Source organism: Pantherophis guttatus, chromosome 1 (genome assembly GCF_059756535.1).
Source record: "Pantherophis guttatus breed Tessera chromosome 1, ASM5975653v1, whole genome shotgun sequence".
Taxonomy (NCBI): domain Eukaryota; kingdom Metazoa; phylum Chordata; class Lepidosauria; order Squamata; family Colubridae; genus Pantherophis; species Pantherophis guttatus.
In genome coordinates this window covers 147,004,132-147,024,109 of record NC_142063.1, presented here as the reverse complement: position 1 = coordinate 147,024,109, position 19,978 = coordinate 147,004,132, and the positions used below count along the sequence as shown (strand labels likewise).

Here is a 19,978-nt window from a genome sequence, read left to right as displayed (position 1 = left end):
GAGTGGGGCCTTGAACTAATTGGGTCAGGTCCATGGCCGTCATGGAAGCCATGAACTCCCGAGCCACCTCTGATGCCTCACCGATGGATGGCAAGTTGAAATCCCCCATAACAATAAGTCTGGGGGTATCCACCGCCACCCTGGCGATAACGTCGAGTAGCTCGGGCAAGGTTGCCGCCACGTGGCAGGGAGCCAGGTAGATGGTCAGCAAACCCATCTGTACCCCACGACCCCACTTCACAAAAAGGGACTCGCATCCGGCTATCTGAGGAACAGTGGCCTCCCTTGGACAAAGACTTTCCCTGATAATCGCTGCCACTTCCCTGCCCCTCCCCTGAGCCCTTGGCTGATGAAATGCTCAGAAACCTGGTGGACACAATTCAACGAGGGGAAGCCTCCCCTCCTGGCCCAACCAGGTCTCCATAATTCCTGCCAGGTCCGCACCCCCCTCCATAATAAGATCACAAATGAGAGGGGCTTTATTAACTACCGACCTGGCATTACATAACATCAGCAGAGGACCCAGGGCCTGAGATCCTGTGCAACCCAGGACATGAGTCGTGCATTGAGGGCCGGAGTGCGCAATCGCTCGCAGACAGCGCATGCGTACCCCCGGAACCTGATGTGGCCCCCTGCGCCCGCCGTACCTGCCCCTCCCACTCATAGTTTCAATTAAACTGCCCTTTCTTTTGCCCCCCGGCTTACCAGTCACACTACCAACCTCCTCCCCTCCGCTGCGCCCGTCCAACCCCCACCCCTTACAGTGGCTATATGGACCCCCCCAGGTCCACCTCTACAACCCCCACCCCCCCTCCCGGATCCCTTTAAAAGCTTCCCCGCTACCCTATTTAAAAAATCCCTCAACCCCCTTTTTTTCACATGCCATATAGAAATAAGGGGGAAATTATTAATATTATGTTATGTTTAAATAATGAACAAAGTTTAAGAACTATATGTTTATATGAGTACTAATATTATTGCAAAGTGACGGAAGGTGTTTGGAACCAGTGATGTCATTTCTATCTCCAATGTTTTTTAATTTTGTATTATTAATAAAAAACTTTTTTAAAAAAAGAAAACACTCAAATCACTTTCTTCAGTGCCATTGTAATGTCAGTCACTAAACAAATGGTTGTAAGTCGAAGGCTACCTGTATGGCGAACTCTTATTTTCTCCATTATTACTTTTTCATCACTTACAAAAATGACAATTGAATTCTTACTAATTTGATACTTTGAGCTGAATCATCCACCTAACCGCATTTTAAAATCTAATTCTCCAGACAAAATGACTTTACGATCAGATCAAGTTGCACATCATACATTCTGTTTTTCTAGGCAGAGAACTTGGTAATGCAATGCTTGGAAATGCTGAGGTGCCCTTAAGGCTTTGAAGAGGCACCCTGCTCTTCAGAACCAATTTAAAACATCTCTGGGAACTCACAAGAAATTGTGACTGCCTTACGTTGCATTTGCCATGAGTTTGTGCTTCTGCTTGGCATCATCGTGATTGTTAGAAAAGTATGGTAGTGTTCCAACAAATCCTTGCACATTTTCTCTCAGGCTCTTGTCAGTATCAGAATTACAGCAGCATGTTAATTGCAAAGTTGTAAGTAGCTTTACGGTGGAAGGCCAGGAAGATGGGGAGGGGAAGGGTGGGTTTCCCTCAGATGTATAATGCCTTTTACTTTTAAAGCAAGTAACCCTCCACTCAGATCTTTGCATTTCTGATTTTGAAATAACTTCAACTGCACCTCTGCCACAGAAATGGATCCTTTTAATGTCAAGTTAATTTAGGCATTTCTGCTACAGTTTAAATTATATATCAGGAAATAGCATAAATGGTACAATTATGTCTGCAGGCGAGATTTACACTTCTTTCTGATTTGGTAATGCTGCTTTGTGAAAAGGAATGCCTTTTTTCTCTCTCAGAAAGGTTTAATGTAAAAGATCACCCATGTGATAGGGCCTATGCAAATATAAAACTTGATAAGTACAGACTTACATGCAGAGTAAGGTGAGAAGTTGGAAGCAGATTAATCAGGTACATTCTGTAGCATGAATTGTCTGTCTCTTTCTCGCCATCCTTAATTATGGCCTTTAAGACTACATCAAATCAACATTAATCATTGGTTTTATCTTAAGCAGAATTTACACACCAGTTTCAACTGTGATTTGAGGTCTAGTTAAAAGGATTCCTTGTTTAGCATTAACTGTTACATCATGATATAATGTTTAACTGGTGTTCTGAAAGAACAGAATGGCTGGGGCAGGCATGAAATCTCAGTTTCCAGTTTGAGAATATTAGTATCTTCTATAGTTGAGAATTTGCAAAACATTGTTTATATCTTGACCTTTTTTTTTTTTTTGCACTGAAATATTTTTCCTGCACAACATTTTGAATCTAATCAAGCTAGAAATAATTCAATGATAAGTGATGAATCAAACATGAAATTGATTTTGTAGTGATTGGCCATTTTTTTTCTTTTTTTCCCCTTTTTCTGTTCCATATTAAAAGAAGGTACTTTGGAGGAGAAAATACTTTCAAATAAGTAAAAAAAAAAATTCCCCTAGCATGTTTTTTAAATGTGCCTTAAGAAAAAAATGAATAAGTCTCAATTTATTGGCCGCCCATTCTTACCATAGGGTAACTCTTGGCGGCTTACAGTTACATATAAATTAAAACATTAAAAGTTAAAATCAAACATTAAAATCAAAGACACATGGGGAGGATGGGGGCGAACTGGTGGTGGTGGGAGGCGGGATCTTGTTATCACTATTATGTTCCATTCCGCAACGTAAGAGGTCAGAATAGGCCCTGCTTATCTTTTGACCATGATCATTCTTGTCTTTTCATTTTGTTCAGTTGGCTTAATTTCACAAAAAGCTAAGTAGGGCCAGAGCTGGTTAGTGCTTATATAAAAAAACCATCACGAAATCATGGGTTAAATTCAGTGGTGGGATTCAAAAAATTTTACTACCGGTTCTGTGGGTGTGGCTTCGTGGGCATGGCAGGGGAAGGATACTGTAAAATCTCCATTCCCTGCCCATTCCAGGGGAAGGTTACTGCAAAATCCCCATTCCCTCCCAATCAGCTGGGACTCAGAAGGCAGAGAATAGATGGGGGTGGGGCCAGTCAGAGGTGGTATTTACCGGTTCTTGGAACTACTCAAAATTTCCGCTACTGGTTCTCCAGAACTGGTCAGAACCTGCTGAATACCACCTCTGGTTAAACTGTAAGCATTATTTAAGATTTATATTGGCTTTAATTAAAGCGATATATTTTCTTTTAACCCGGCTTGTGATAAAGCCTGAAAAAGAGTCTGTCTGCTTTAATTAATAGTAGAGAGTACTGTATTTGTGTATGACCTGAAGAACCTCCTCTCAGTCTTTTCAAAAGGTGTGCAGGTCTCTGACAAACAAGATATATGAATTTCTTAGCATGATAGACTGTGAAAAACGAGCATCAAGGTCAATAGCTCTTGTTTCAAATGTAATGAAGAGTTTCTCAGCTGGCTTTCATTTAGTAGCCAAGCCAGCTTCTGGAAGTGCTAAGAAATTATTTTTTTGTGGAGATACTAATCACAACTTGTCTGTATTTTTCACCTCTTTATTTTCTGATTTAACACTGGAAGAGTACTGCATAGTGTAATTTATGAGCGATGGTTGAAGAATTTTGAAGCTCTCTCTATGCTGCAGAGAGAGAACAATAATGTTGCTGCCTAAAGTTTATTTTTGAAATTTGACTTCCAGAGTGTTAAAACCTAGTTAAACTCCTTAGTTTTTGTTTGCTCTGTATAAAAAGAGAAAATACTGAGTATTCCGTGCCAGGATTTGGAGTGATGAGGTCCTTCATGAGATGGACTTGCATTTGTATCGCAAAACCTGTAAATACTTGGGAAGCAAGAATATTTGGAATGTAGAGCCATTGCACCATGAAATTCAGGGTTCAGAGAATGTCTTATGTTCTTAAGAGGCTTCAAGGTTTTCCTAGAATGCCTTCAAGCCACTCTCCTTATTGTCTTATTCTCCCTTCTGAAACGTTTCTTCCTTTCATTTTGCAGCAGCCCATTGTGCCTGCCCATCCAATGGCTCCTCCTAGCCCCAGTATCACCAGCAGCAATAACAACAGCAGCAGCAGCAGCAACTCAGGATGGGATCAATTAAGTAAAACAAACCTGTATATCAGAGGGCTGCCTCCAAATACCACTGACCAGGACTTAGTAAAGTTATGCCAACCGTAAGTATGCTTGTTGATAATAAATTAAGAAATGGATGGTCAAAGATTTAAAGGTATCGACTTATGAAAAAGTTTTTTTTTCTGGGTCTACTAACAAAACCCATAAAATTTTTCTTTAAAAAAAATTAGCACAGAAATGTATCAGAACTGAGTTGAGAGCATAGTTCTATAAAACAGGGTAAGCATAGTTTTACAAAATAGGGTAAGCATAGTTTGGAGAGCATAGTTTTACAAAATAGGGTAAGTCTAATAATTTTGCATTGACTTTGATCATTCTTCATATAATTTGAATGGAGAATTATTAAACTTATCAATACTACCGATGAAGTTCTTATCAGTACTTCAAAATGTATGCCTACTTTGTGGCAGTGGCAGTGAATTCTGATCCTGATCCTTAAAGTAAGCATTTTGTTCATGGCCCATAAATATTTTTTTTAAAAGTTTTTTATTTTTTAGGCAAACAAAACATTTAATAAATCAATCATTCCTTCCATGTGACATCTCGATGTTATCTCCAAAAATTCTTTTTGTTGCTTCTTCTATCTTCATTCTTGCCAAGTCCATTACCACAATTGATCATTACCACAATATTCTAATTATAGCATTTTTATACATAACTATTAACTTACTTATTTGTATCTCTTTTCTAACCAATGGTAAAATTGGTTCCATATCTTAAAGTATTCTGAATCCTCTTTTTCTTTAATTATCAAAGTTAATCTATTCATTTACTTCTCCTTCCAAAGGTATTTTCTCTGATTTCCAATTTCCAACCTTGCAGCTGTTATTACATGTATAATCAAATAAATATTTTCTTTACTAATTTTTTCTGGGAGGATACCCAGTAGGAACAGCTCTGGTTTGAAATCAATACGTTGCTGTATTATTTCTTCCAACGATATCTTAATTTTATTTTAATAATTTTTAGCTTCTGAGCTAAAAATTATCATATGTCCACCACATATGATAATATGAACCTGGTAACTGGTGAGGCCCATAAATAATTTGATGGGGATCAAAAATTATTATTATTAAATGTAGATTCTTTTTCTGATTTCAGAACGTTGAGCCCCAGATCATTGGTACATGTGAACAGTAGACTCTTATGAGTTATCGTTCTGATGAAGTATTCATCTGGAAGGTGTTATTAGCCTGATACCCATATACATAATTTAAGAGAAATGTTGGTTTTGCATGAGCTATTTGAGTAAAACTAAGCCAACATTGTCTTAACAAGTGGCAGCACCTGGCCAACTTTGTCTAGGCTCAACAGGTCTGTCATGGTTTGTACTTGGATGGGAGACCTCCAGGAATATCTTATTTATCCTGCAGACGGAAGATAAGAAAAAGTGTTCTTCAGAACCTGGCTCTTCTGGAAAGTACTTGGGAAGGAGATTGAATGTTAAAGAACTTCCCAAGATGTAGACACCTGTTCCTGGGGTCAAAAGAATATGCCATGGGTGTTTGCTATGCTATGTTGTAATTTTACTACTGTAAACGTGTGGTATGCTGCTCAGAATCTCCTAATACGAGCAGCATTTAATGTAGAGTAAATAAATAAACATCATGGTTGTATGCTAGACTGGGCAGGTGAAAAAACATTCCAGAAGGATGTTCTCAGTCCAAAGAAAACTACATGGATGCATCCATGAAGTCACTATGAGTAAAGGTCTACCTTTACCTTAAGCTAATATCTGTGCTACTTACTTTTGGTTGTACTATTAAAACCTCAAAGTGTATTTGTATATAGCAGATGTATTCCATTTAAAACAAGACTGTTCACTCAAGAGTATTGTAGCATACTGTAAATGAATCTACTATTTTGCAAATGAAGGAGCTTGAAAAGCCAAAAATTCAGAGTTATTGCAAAGCCACCCTGTAATAACGTTTCATGTAAGTGTGCAAATTCTTTTTACATGAATCTGGGTGACTGTTTTTTATTTTTCATTATAAAATCAATTGGCTTCATTATCAAGTTAGCTATTATGTAGATTGATGATAAACTCGTTTAAGGAAGATCTTTGTATAGTTCCTCTAAACTTTGATCAATGAAAACACAATATTGTGAAAGTTACTCTGCAAAGCAAATGATTCTTGGTCTGTACTAAGCTGATCAGTTCCAATAGTTCTTGCTTAACTTTTCTCTTTAGAATTCTATTTCTTATTATAGTGCTTTATTTATACTATAAATGAACCGTATTCTTTCATCAAGTTGGGATAGGGAGATCCAATTATCACATTTTAAATAAAAATTATAGATAGTTTATGTTTCTGCTCTGCCTTCCTGGGCACATTAATTAATGGTTCTGCATTAATATGGCAGCAGAAAACTATTGTGGAATTTGTAATCGGTAGGTGCTGTGGAATGCATCAAGTCCAGCAAATTAAGTGCTATGTTCAACAGTGTGTAAGAACCCTAGCCATAAACTTAGAAGATAAGACTACATTAAATGCTCCTTTCAATTGCTCTTAACCTGTGGTTTTTAGAACTGCATAATATTGTATAATTGCCCATAATTCTAAATACCCTGTTTCCCCCAAAATAAGACATCCCTGATAATAAACCCAATCTGGCTTTTGAGCTCGATTGGGCTTATAAGGCCAAGCAATAAGGCCAAGTGCTTATTTCAGAGTTCAAAAAAAATATAAGACAGGGTCTTATTTTCGGGGAAACACAGTATGTCTCTGCTTTCATAAACAACATTATTATACCAACATTATAAACAACATTTTAAGACCTATATTGACTTCTGCTCCATTCCCATTCCATATTTTTTACTATATATAGTATATAGTCCTTGCATGGTGTCTGAATAAAACCTGCTTTGATGATTATCTGGGAAACACAAAATGCTTTTAGGTCCCACACTTTGATTCCTGTACAATACATGTTGTTATACTGTGAAACTAATGTCACAAGTATCCATTAAGTTAGAAAGCATTTTTATCATCTTCTTGATAAGAAAAGAAAAGAAAAGAAAAGAAAAGAAAAGAAAAGAAAAGAAAAGAAAAGAAAAGAAAAGAAAAAAAGAAAAAAGTCTTGTATTCTGTGCCCACCGTAATGGATGGCTAATCCATTCATAATTGAATAGAACTAGGTTGTAGAAGGATCTCTGTATATTTATACAGTTCTTGTGCTTTAGTATCCATTTGTTTCTAGTCATTGTTTTATTCTGGGATAGAGCTAATAATGTCCATGATAAATAAAACTATCTTTTAAAAAAATTAGATAACTTTTGGCCTTTTTATCTAATTGCAGAAGTTTTGCATCTTACTGTTGTATTCTTAGCACTACAATTACAATGTACCTTATTTTTCGGACTATAAGACGCACCGGAGTATAAGATGCATCAAGATTTTGAAGAGGAAAACAATAAAGAAATATTTTTGCCTGGCGCCCAGGAGCACTCTACAAGCCTCCCAAACCCTCTGCATGTCCCATTTTTGCAAAAAGCCGGCTTGTTTTTGGCGAAAACAGGACGCGCCGGGCGGATTTTGGGATGCCAAAAATGGCTGTATTTGGTGTATAAAATGCACTAACATTTCCACCCTCTTTTAGGGAGTGGGGAAAGTGTGTCTTATACTCCTAAAAGTACGGTAGGTTTCTCAGGTGCGACTTTATGTATTTTATTTAACAGATTCATGTGGAAGCGTATTTTTGATGGGAAAAATGTTTCTTGTTGCCAGCTTGTTTTATCTTTGGATTTCTTCCATTTCTTACCTGTGTCTACCTGGCCCCTATAACTAATCTTCCACGTGCATTTTTTCTGCCAGATTGGAAGAGACATTTGGAGTCACCAGGGAGAGCAGATGTTTTCAGAGACTATTAGAAAGATTCTAAAATAATTTAGAGGACTAAAGCTCTGTTTTCAGTTAGTGGCCATATGTTGGGAAATGAAGGCATTTGTTTAGTTTTGCATTCAGACATCCAGTTCTTTCTCCTTTTTTAGAGGAAAAGGTTAGGTCTGTAGTATGATTTGGAGATTCAGTACTAAATTGGTTATATTTCTTTCCATATTTTTTTATACAATCAAGTCCTTTTTAAAAAAAATTAAATTATGCAAAATCCTATTAGAATATGGTATACAATTAGGCTTAGGAACGATATAAATAGTTCTTTTTGTGGCAATCTTTTATTTTGTACCTCATCTATACCATATGTATAGATATTATAGAGCAAAGCTGAATTCTTCTGTAAGGATTTGAGACTGCTAGAACCACAAAAAAAAAACCCACAACCTTTTCTCTAGTCTTTTCCCCTGTCTAATTTACATATATCTGGTGGAAAGGAAAGTTTCTTGATATGAGATGCTCCAAGATAAAGGATTTTTAAAATTATTTCTGATACTTTAGAAAATAGTCTAAAACATTGAATACTCCTCTTAAATCATCCCTTTATTAAAATATTGCTCTTATTAATACCATGGAGCTATTAAACTGGCTTACATGGCTGCTTTGTGCTGATAAAATTATTACCGCTGTAGCCCACTGAGTTATTTCAAAATGAAAGGACAAGTGGAAAGAGTGGGTTAATGTATATGAATTTAAGAAAATGTGAAAGGTATATACTATTCTAACCCTCAGTTTGCTGAAAACATACATTTTGCTATACAAAATTCACAGATCAAGGAAGCAGGACGCACACCTATATATCCCAAATAATTCTTGCTAAGTCCTTAAAGGAGTTAAGGAGACTGTAGTAATTGCCTTAAACACAAGTAGCTGATTCAGAACAGGAGGTCCTTTGCTAGAAGTACTCAGGAAAGTCCCAAACAAACCATGATGCTTCAATTTAAGATGTGTCTGCCACGCCAGAAAGTCTCATTCTATCATGGCATTTTTCTTTGAATGCATCTTTGGATTGTACATTCTATGTGATTTGTGGCCTTCTTTGTTAGCAATCATAGAGTCTCTTAAATGTAGGGAATTCATTAGATATAAAAGCAAAAGTTAAATATTAAATAATTTTTTAAATGAATTATTCAGCACTTGAGCAAGATTGTCATTACTTTTAGGTTGCATAGCATTTTATTACATTCTTATAGGAGTATGTCTAGACCCGTGATGGCGAACCTATAGCACACGTGCCAGAGGTGGAATGCAGAGCCCTCTCTGTGGGCACATGTGCCATCGCCAGCTGTTCTTCCGGTTTTCGGCATGCACGCTGGTCTTTGCGTGTGCCGGAGCACCAGAAACCCGAAGATCAGCTGGCTGGTGCGCATGCCAGCTGGTCTTTGGGTTTCCAGCACTCTGACACACGCGTGTTCCAATTTGGGCACTCAACTGCCGAAAAGGTTTCAGATTCAACGAAAAAAAATATGGTATTTTAGGAGTATGCATGGCCAAGTCTTTTGTGCTTTTCATTACATTTAAGCATTTTAATTTTATTTCAGAAAAGTTTACCACTGCTTAAGTAAAACCACTGGTGCAAGATCCTTTCCTGTTGGACAGTAGTTGGAAAAGGATTATCTTAATAGATTAGTGGATCTGCATATACTAAGTGTTTTTCTAAACTGGAAAGTTGAGGTATAGATAATAGGCTGTGCAAATTAGAGGGAAAAATGGTACTTCAGAGCATGGAAGCCCTTTATTTAACATTCTCAGCAACTTCTTACCTTAGCTATCTCTTCCTGAGGCCACAGTTTGCTGACAGATGCTATGTTCTTGGCCACACATAGTCTAAAATACGAATTTTCTTTGAACCTGAATCACTGAACAGGCCCCTCCCCCACCTCCACCCGAATACACTTGTAGATATTTTCTTAACACATTGCTTAAAAATTGATGATTCTCTGTACAGTAGTGGGTTTCCTGCAGGGGTAGGCTAGTTTATCTTTGACGAACTTTCTATCTTAATGATCATTCAGTGTTAACAAAATCGAAATAGCTTTTGGATATGTAAATGTTCTCCTTGGCTGATGCTATTTTAATTATTTTCATAGAAAGTTCAAAGAAAATTGGGTGGTGTGCATGTTCTACTGTACTGTACTCTTGGTTTTATGAACTGCGGCTTCACAGATTTTTGGTACTATAGATATTTTTTTTCTTGCTTAATAATGTTTACCAAACCCAGGATTTGTCCACTGAATTGGTATTTTATTGCAAACTAAACCAGTTGTGTGAATGTATACAAATTATGCAAATTGATGAAATTTAATGGCCATCGCTTCCCCTAACTACCTTTTAAAAATCAAAGTTTTATTATAATGTATGCATACATTATTTCAACTCATTCCATTTCATTTAGTCCTTGAATAGGTATGAACAGGACAGTCTATTGCATGATATGATGATCTTTTGGTGTACAGTATCCATTTCAGAACCAATAGCCATATTTACTTATAACTTGCCCTAAGCATCAGGCTGCTGTATGTTGCTTGATTCTTTGTGTGAATGGATGAAGCCAACAATCTTGTAAGGTTCCATTCATCATTGGTTTATTGCAATATGCGTAGAACAGAATGTTACTTGTTCCTTTTTTAAGTACTTAGATTCTAAAATATGTTCATTCTCGGCTTCTGAATCTGTTTTATTTAGGGAATAATAATCCAAGTTTGCAAAGAGAACAGAGAGTCACTAATGGTAGTTAGTTACATCCTCTGGCCGGGAGGGATCAAGGAGAAGAGCTGAGGAATCAAGAAAGAGGGATTGAGCAGTTTGCCTGCGTGTTGCAGATACATATAAAAACCAGAATTCTAAAAGAATTTGGCTTAACATTGAACGCAAGCAGACACCACTGATACGATGAAGCAGTATTTCAAAGACTTACTGAAATTTGCTTTTGTTGTGTTCGTATTTATCTTTTAAATTGAAAACATCTTAGTGCCTTCAGTGTTGTAACAATGGCGGTAGTAGTAGTCATAAAAGAGGAAAAAAGCTATTATCTGCCTTCTAGTCATAGGAAGGGGGGGGGAAATCAATTTAATTAGCCAAGAAATACTTTCCTTTTATGGCTTAAATATTTCCATTTTGTCTGGAATCAGTTTTGATCTCAATTAATGATTTTAAGTAGAACATTATTCAGTGATGCAACTTACATTGATGTGCTTACTTTGAAGTCTTGGCTGACTAATTATAAATAATTATATTGGTCAATAGGATACAGCAGAGCATCTTAACTGTTCTTTCAACTGAAATTACTTTGGCATCTTCCCAGGTTCATAGTAAGTGAGCCCCCATCATTAAACGTGTGGGTGCATTTGCATCATCTAATGTGTTATAAACCAGAACCAGCAGAGTCCCCTAGATGAGATGATGGTCGGGTTTACTACAATTTTTCCTCCAGTGGGAGAACCAAAGGAGAATTAAGAGGAGACCGTCTGAAACTGATGGATTCTCAGTTTACAGTGGGACTCCCTATTTGGAGAAAAGGGGATGGGGACCTCAAGTTCCTTCTTCTAATTAGCTAGTTGTATGTTTGCAGCAGTTGGTTGCAGTCTTACTTTAGTGAGAATTTGGCAGTACGGCTATAGGAAATGAAATGCTTCAATCAAATGCGAAGATTCTTGTTCTGCCCGTGGTTGCTGATTTGGTTTTTATTTTTATTTTAATCCTACATGATAAGGATCAAATAATCAGGGATTTCAGGAATTTAAATCTTTCCCTTTTTTTTTAAGGAGTAAAAAATCAAGGCCTAATAAAGATTATTATTTAGGTTTGTCCAGCCTTTTCTTGCTCTATATTAACAACAGTTTGTTGTTTCCTTATTTGGGATTGGCATTAATTTCTCCTGCTGTATCAAACAGGCTTTTTAAAAAAATATCACTTAATATTTCAATCCTTCCTTTCTGTATTGTAAATGCCTTGACTTTCATTCCTATTTCGTTCTCATTTGTGTTTTTATCAACATAATTTTATAAAGGGAAGAATGCAGGATTCAAAACATAACATCTTTAATAGTTACACTGTTTTTTTTAATTTCCTCCACCCATACATTTTCATAATAAAAAAATGTAAATTTATAATTCAGTGTTTTTAGTAATCCCATGGCATTCTTATCCTAGAGAAACAATTTGAAACATTTGAAACAATTTCAAATGTAGACGAGAGATATGAATTTTTGAAATTATTAAATGAAATTAAAATAGTGTAATTTGTGTACAGTACTAATTTTTAAAGTATGCAATTAATTTGTGCTTCCTATATTGCAAATGTTCCATGTACATTACAAATATTTGAAAAATATTATCTATTGGCTAAATGACTTCATTTTTAAAAAATAAAAGAGAAATTTTATGATCAAACACATTTTATAGCATTGCATGCACATAATTTTTAATAACTGTATTTGAAATAGCTTAAAATACTAAATATATGTAGTATATGCTTTCATATACTTCTGTTTAGTTTCTTCATGTTTGTATTCCATCTCTTCACTTTTCTGATAGTGGGCAAACATCAAATACCAGCTGACATCTGCTCATATACCAGGCATTTCTTTTGCTCTCTCCTCCTACATTCCCATTCATATCAGACCTTCTCAAAATACTCTTGAAGTTGAAAACAACTGTTTCAAATTTTGAAATGGGTCATTCCAGCCATTCTGGAAGTTTTCCAAGCTCAAAATAACTCAGTATTATAGTTAACCTTTTTCATAATAATTGGGGAAGTTTATCTTGAACTCAAAATATTTAATATTTTCGGTGTTTTGCACTTGCTTATCCTGGAGAGGTCCTTAATTGAAGTTTGTAGATATGAGAAGAAAACCCAATTCCTATAGAAGGAGAGACAGAGTCTGGGGGCGGGGTCAAGAGAGGAATCGGCCTGGTGTCATATTCCCATAGGTGATCCAGGTTCAGGACCTCTTGAATTCCATTAACTTTTAACTAGCACCTATTTAGTGCTGACTGTTAGTTGACTAGATTCTTGTGTATAGGCATGAGCTATAAATCAACTTAACTGTGGAACTTAATGCATAGCCCTGATTCTTTGCACCTGACAATTCCCCAATAATAGTGGTATGTTTCATAAATTGAGCTACAGTAGCTATCATCAATGTACTGTATTTCTAAAATTGTATTTTGTATTTAGTGTTAAGTACTAAATTCCATTTCACATCATTGATTTCTAATTAGAGAAGAACTAACAGAAATTAAGTAGAAATGTATGTCACATGGAAATAGACATAATTTTTCTTGCATGTTATTTCAAATTCTATAAGTACAAGAGCAACTTTTATGATAAACAAAAGAGCACCATTAAAAAACAAAGTGTCTCTAATTATAGAGTAGTATTGCTCATAGTACGACCATTGAATGGAAAGTATGTAAACTTTAGGATGCAATCTTGTGGTCCCTATCAGGGTGAGTGGAAAAGATGGGTTGTTGGAGGGTGGGTAAGGGGAAGCTTTCTAGATCTCTGAAACCAATAACAAATATTAAAAGAAAAAAAAATAACAGAGCCCTGGTAATTTGTTTCATTTTCATTGTGCATTAATAAGATATTTCTTTATCCTTGTTTTGTAAGTACAGTACTCTTTACAGATAGTCCTTGACTTATGATCATTTGTTTAATGATGGTTTGAAGTTATGACAACCTCAAAAAAAGTGACTCGCAGTCGATTCTAGAAGTTATGACCGTTACACCACCCTGTGGATCATGTGATTGCAATCTTGGCACTTGGCAACTGGCTTTGCATTTATGATCGTTGCAGCATCTTGCAATATGTAATAGTGATTTGCAACCTTCCCAGCATGCTTCTGATGAGCAGAATCAATTGGGGGAGACACATTGAGTTAATGACCATGTGATTTGCTTAACAATCACAACAATTCACTTAACAGTTGTGGCAAAAATGTTTATAAAATCAGGTCTGGCCATGTCATGACTGCTTTACAACCACATCAAATTACTATGGAAATTTTGGTCCCAATTGTTCATATGCCAAGGACTACCTATATTGTTTACATTAATATTTATCACAGTCTACCACATGTTATTTCTTTTACATTTAGGTTAATTTAGTGTATTTTTCCTTATATTAAGTATTAGCACTGATTTTATAGTGCTGATGCTTTTCTTACTTTATTGTCTAGCAGTAAATGGCAGAAGTGAAAAAAAGCTACATGTATTGTCTTCGATTGGAAGAATGTATTTGAACATATAAACTTAATTGTTTTTAAATAAGAGATATGAAAATTAATAATCTAGATATTTAATTCAGTGAACAATAAATTGTTTCATTGTAGCCATTGGAATTTGACTGTGATATCCAGATGTAGATACGATGGAGGCTAGGAGTCCTTTTGAAAGGAAGTTGGGCAAACTGTGACTGCAGAGAAGAAAGGGTGATAAAATAAGTAAAAACAAATTTCATGAAGCAAAGCATTAGAAACAAAAAAAAAGAAAGAGAGGTGGGGCATTACATGATTGAAGAGCCATGGTGGCACAGTGGTTAGAATGCAGTATTGCAGGTTAACTTATTGTCCACTGCCAAAAGTTGCCTACTTATTGTCCACTGCCAGAAGTTTCTCACCAGCTCAAGTTGACTCAGCTTTCGATCCTTCTGAGGTGGGAGGATCCCAGATTGTGGGGGACAGTAGGCTGACTCTGCAAACTGCATAGAGAGGGCTATACAGCACTAGGAAACAGTATATAAGTCTATGTGCTATTGCTATTGGAGAGATTGTGAGAGCTCCAACTCCATTCAGAAGTGAGAATGAAAGTTAACCTTTGTGAAAGGAAAAACAAGGAGGGGTGGGGGCTTTTTGGGTTGCAGGGAGTTCTGATAGATGGATTCTGTTTAGGGACTAGTAATACATTTTGGTGGCTGGCAAAGCAACCAAGATTAGCTGAAAATATATATTAATTTAATCGAGGGAATAAATGGAGGGCAGGTGCTACATCTCATGGTTTGGGGATGAGATTGGGCCATTTGAAGGAATATGAGGGTGGGAGGCAAATTGACAGTGACCAGCAAAGATGATGTGACACTAAGTGCTAGGCTGACTTGTTACATAAGAGGATGGACAATTCGTTACACCTGTTCCTGCAGTCCTGGGCATCACATTTGGGACTGCAAAGGGAATGTTACAGAAAATTTGACACATTGTCAGGAGGCTGCAAGGGTCTGGGTGGAAGAAAATCTGCTGAGATTGAGCAAGATGGAGTGATGGTTTGTCCTGCAACCACATGGTAGATGGATAAAAGCCATAGACAGGTGCCTTTCCTTAGATTTGTCTGATGCTCTATCACTTATGCCCTCATTTATTTGATGTTGATGAACCAATTTGGTGTAGAGGTTAAGATGCTGATCAGGAAACCAGGAAACTGAGAGTTCTTGACCCGCCTTAGGCATGAAAACAGGCTGGGTGACCTTAGGCCAGTCATTCTATCTCAGCCCAATTCACCTTACCGGGTTGTTGCAAGGAGAATAGGAACAGGCAGGAATATTACGTATGTTTGCTACTTTAAGTTACATAGTAATAAAGATGGGGTAAAGAAATCTAATAAATTAAAAAAAAATTCCTGCAGATTGGATGGTTCCAGTGTGCACCACCTGAGGCTGTATTGAAGACTACCTGAAAATTGCAATTAGTACAAAATGCAACAACCAAAAACACTCTTGGGCAGTTTTCAATATAGTTAATCCTCGAGTTATGAATGTAATGGAGCCTGCCAATTATATTTGTAACCTGAAGATTCATAGAAGTGAATCATGTAAATTGAACATCATCACTCCCTGCATTTGCCCACACATTTGCTAATGCGAATTCGCTAATTGAGTGTGTGAGTTAAGTGCACGAGGTATCTCAGGGTTGGGAAGGCCATGGGGGGCCTAGTGCTTATGACCTCCCAAGGCCTCCCCCAGCCCACTGAGATATCTTATGCTCCCCCACCCCCGGGTTTGCAGATAACAGAGGCCTAAAGTATCGTATGATCATGCACGATCAGTAGTTGAGATCTCGTGCTACTGATTTTGCGTGAGCTTGCGGTACTTTATACACCAAAGGCCTGAAGCTCTGAAGCAGGCCAAGAAACCAAAGGCTCACTAGATCTTTGCAAGGTGAGTATCCACAGGCCTAGTGTATATGGAGACCTGGCAGGGACGGGGGAAATAGGCAGGGTGAATGTTGCAGTGCCTCTGTGGTCATTCGTAAGGGTAAATGATTGCCGTAGTGCTGCAACATTCGTAACTTCGGGACTGTGTTGTAAGTACTGGGGGGGGGGTGCGGTATGTCATAACTTAGAATGGTTGCTAACTGAACTGTCATAACCCAAGGATTACCTGTTTAATGTTTAATGCTAATTTGTTAACACTTGTAGATTTCCCAAGAATATGCAAGATGGTGATTTTATAGGGTAACGGGCCTGTGCATCTTTGGCTTTCAGAAGGCTTTGTTCAAGAGAAGATGGTCTGATTTGATTTGTAAATCATGACAGATGTGCTGTCTCTGCAACACAGGAATGCAATGAACAAATGACTATCCATATTCTAAGGTACCCATATCCCATTAGTGATCTTCTGATGAGTTGAACCACAATATGCATAATTCTTGGGCAAATTGGTCTTTGTTTCCAGTAGGTAGGGTTTATTGGAGGGAGTTGAAAGACAGGAATGTCCCTTTCTTTGTACTAGGTAGGAGAATCGGAACTTGGCAGGGATAGAAAGTATATTACGGGATATTTTTTTGTACATAGAAATTCCGAGGTCATTACTATTTAAACTTCAAAAGAAAATGCGAGTGGGACAAAGCTCAGTGTCGCAGCATGTATTTTGCAACTACAGCATCTATCAACTCTGGTCTCTCTGGAAATCTTCTCTGTTGTTCAAAGTAAACAATAGTAGCAGGATGATTTAATGATCTGATTTGATATAAGGCAGATTTCTGCATTTACCTGAAGCTTGATTTTTGTTGTTCAAGTACAGAGTGTGTTCTTGTCAAAAGAGGGATTAAAATCTGTTTTGCCTTGTCGTGATAAATTGCTCTCTATCCCTTTAATTAAAACGGGGCTCTGTTTTTTTGGCAATTCGGTAGTGTTTTAAAATGGTAAAAGGGAAAAGATTATTTTCAGAAGCTTTTTTTTTTTAATAAATGCAAACCTACAGAATTATTTTTGCCAGAATTGCTGACCTTGCCAAGTTACCTCCCTGTTTCTCCCCACCCAGGATTTCCGATCTTTGGAGCAGGCAGGAAAAGCTGCAGTCTGACCTAAATGCTGGTGTATTGCTTCACATCTGAATGATTTTCTGATGCTAGGCCTAGCCAGTCATCACATGTCTTATTAGGGGGTTAGTGTCTTTAGACTGGAGGAGGAGGATTTATATGATATTCCTTCTTAATTTATTTCCTCTTGACCCTTTTTCTACAGAAACATCATATTTTCAGAATTATTCATTTTTTAAATTTCTTATCTGGGTTATGCACTTTATGTATATTCTGTCATTTATTTGCAGTAATTTATTCATTAATTGAAAGATTCTTCAAGAAATTTACTTTTGTAAAAGAGATGTGGGAGGATTAGGGAAAGACTTGAATAAGGCTAGCATATTTGGGCTCCAAAAATCTCAGCATTAGATAGCAGGAAACAGAAAACCGTTTGCTACTCACCCAGAGGCAAGCAGATTTTTGTAACCCAGATATGGTAGACTTAGATTAGAATTGGACTTTTTGAATTTGAAAATGATTTTTATATGACTGAGCAGGGGCCAGAATGGAAAGGGGAAAGGTGATTGGCATCCTCCTAAAGATGCAATTTTTTGCTGAAAGGTTCCTTTTGATGTAAGGAGATGTATACACTCTCTAAATTACTGTTTCTGCATTGAAGCTGTATTGCTGTAGAGCTCTAATATTTATCATCAAGAGGGAAACTTGTTTCTACTTGACATCTAGTTAGCATCACAATAGTAGAGGAGCTTAAGCTGATTGAAACCCTTATAAAGAAGAATGCCAAAACAAGGCATTTGTTCAGTGTTTGTAAGGTAAAATACCTAACAAAGCTGATTTATAAATATGGAACACTTAGGTAAATTTTTAAATACACTACTTACCCCACATATCATTAGAAAAAGAATATAGGTAAACAGTATAACTGTACTGACAATAAGAGATGCTTATTGGAAGAAATGTTTCCTTAAAAACTTAAAGGTCGATAGAAGGTAGAAAATTCTCATTTTAATGAGGAGAATATTCTGCAGATACGGATCTAGTCAAGGACTAGATTCTAAAATATTCTAAAAAATATTTGCCAGTTTCATAGCTTTTACTGGAATACCAAAAAGCAGGCCTTAAGATGCTAATCTTAAATTTAAGGCAATTTATAGTTTGCGGAATAATTGTAATGTAATATGAATCCCCGATTCCTCCTTTCTAATAAAAATAAATCAATTCAAGCCTCTCTGGTTTCCTGGATGCTAACTCGAATAACAATAGATACATTTATTAATGTGCTCTGGTGCAAATTATTGACTATCACCGCTTATTAGCCATGCCTAATAAGTCTCGCAGATTATTCTTCCAGGGTTCTCTGTTCTGAGCAGATGCTGCAAATTTTGTGACATGTGAGAGTAACCATGTGCTCCATCACTGACTAATTTTGGTGGCACTTTTAGTTATTTTCTGGATGGATGGATGGATGGATGGATGGGCAGGCAGGCAGGCAGGCAGACTGTAGTTTAACAATGTCAATATGCTTTTTTCATGTGGTGAAACTTGGTTTTTTAAGTTCCATTTACAGGGAACATAGCCAAGGAGAGCATGTGCACTTTGCCAAAACTGATGGCCGCAAGGTCATATTGATATTGACAGTTCATTGAATTTCAAACCAACAGCAAAAAGTTTAAAAGCAGCAAATCCATAGTCAGCAGAAATAAAACAAATACAAATCCACATAAAATTTGCCTCAGCTCAGATAATTGCCATTGGATTAGGAAGTCTCAGAAAATACAAGGGCTTTCAGCTTGCGCTGAATCTTGTCTTACCTGAACATCAAGAAACCAAGAATACCAATAATAGGCTATGTAGATAATGCTAACTTCCACATTTTAAAGATAAGATTTTGCCAGATACATTCAAAGAAAGACACATAGATAAAGCTGCATACAGAAGCATATTTAGAAGAGACTGAGTTAAAATTGCTCAAGGTGTTTTTCATTTTAGTTGCTTGGAACTCAGAGAGTTTTCCAGAAACAATATAAATACTAGACTGTTGTGTGCAGTTGCAGTTAGCTATTATTCCAGGCAGTTTCAGTATTAAAATGTAAGTGAATAGCCTCTAGACATGTCAAAAGTTAAAATGTCATTGAACTGCAATTACCTGTGGTATTACACATGACATTCTTAAGGATCTCTTAAATTATTACTTTCACAGGAAATTTTTACTCAGCATTGATTGCTTTATATGCATATTTTTACCTGCATTGTCTAAATTTAGGGGAAATCAAAGATGTTACTTACGTTTTAAAATATATTCCCTTTTCCTAAAATGTTGAATTTATTTTTCATTTTATTTTTTATAATGTTCCTTTTTATTTTAAAATGGTAAGTATTACTAAATATATGCCATAGGAATATGTTTTTAAATTATTCAGAAGGATTTAGGAATGCCTGCCAGTTTAAAATAAAAAAGATCTCTCTCAAAATGATGTTATAAAATTGCTTGGCCTTTTGCTATGTACTAAGTGAAATAAAAATCAGTGATTTTTTTTAAAGATCAGATTTTTTTTTTACTGAAATCAGAACCTAAAATATTTTGTAAAAATAAAGACATTAACATTTATATATGATTAAATGTGTCCCTA

The 19,978-nt window shown here is 36.5% G+C and overlaps 1 protein-coding gene across 8 annotated transcripts in view; it reads left to right on the top strand.

Annotated features, from left to right (window-relative positions):
* RBMS1 (RNA binding motif single stranded interacting protein 1) overlaps positions 1 to 19,978 on the top strand; it is a 144,018-nt gene that overhangs the window by 65,282 nt on the left and 58,758 nt on the right. For all 8 annotated transcript variants that reach the window (XM_087881953.1, XM_034426106.3, XM_034426090.3 and 5 more), the window contains exon 2: positions 4,064 to 4,239. In XM_087881953.1, the coding sequence (XP_087738079.1) occupies positions 4,088 to 4,239 (152 nt within the window). In that variant the 5' untranslated portion in view covers positions 4,064 to 4,087. The remainder of the gene's footprint in view (positions 1 to 4,063; positions 4,240 to 19,978) is intronic.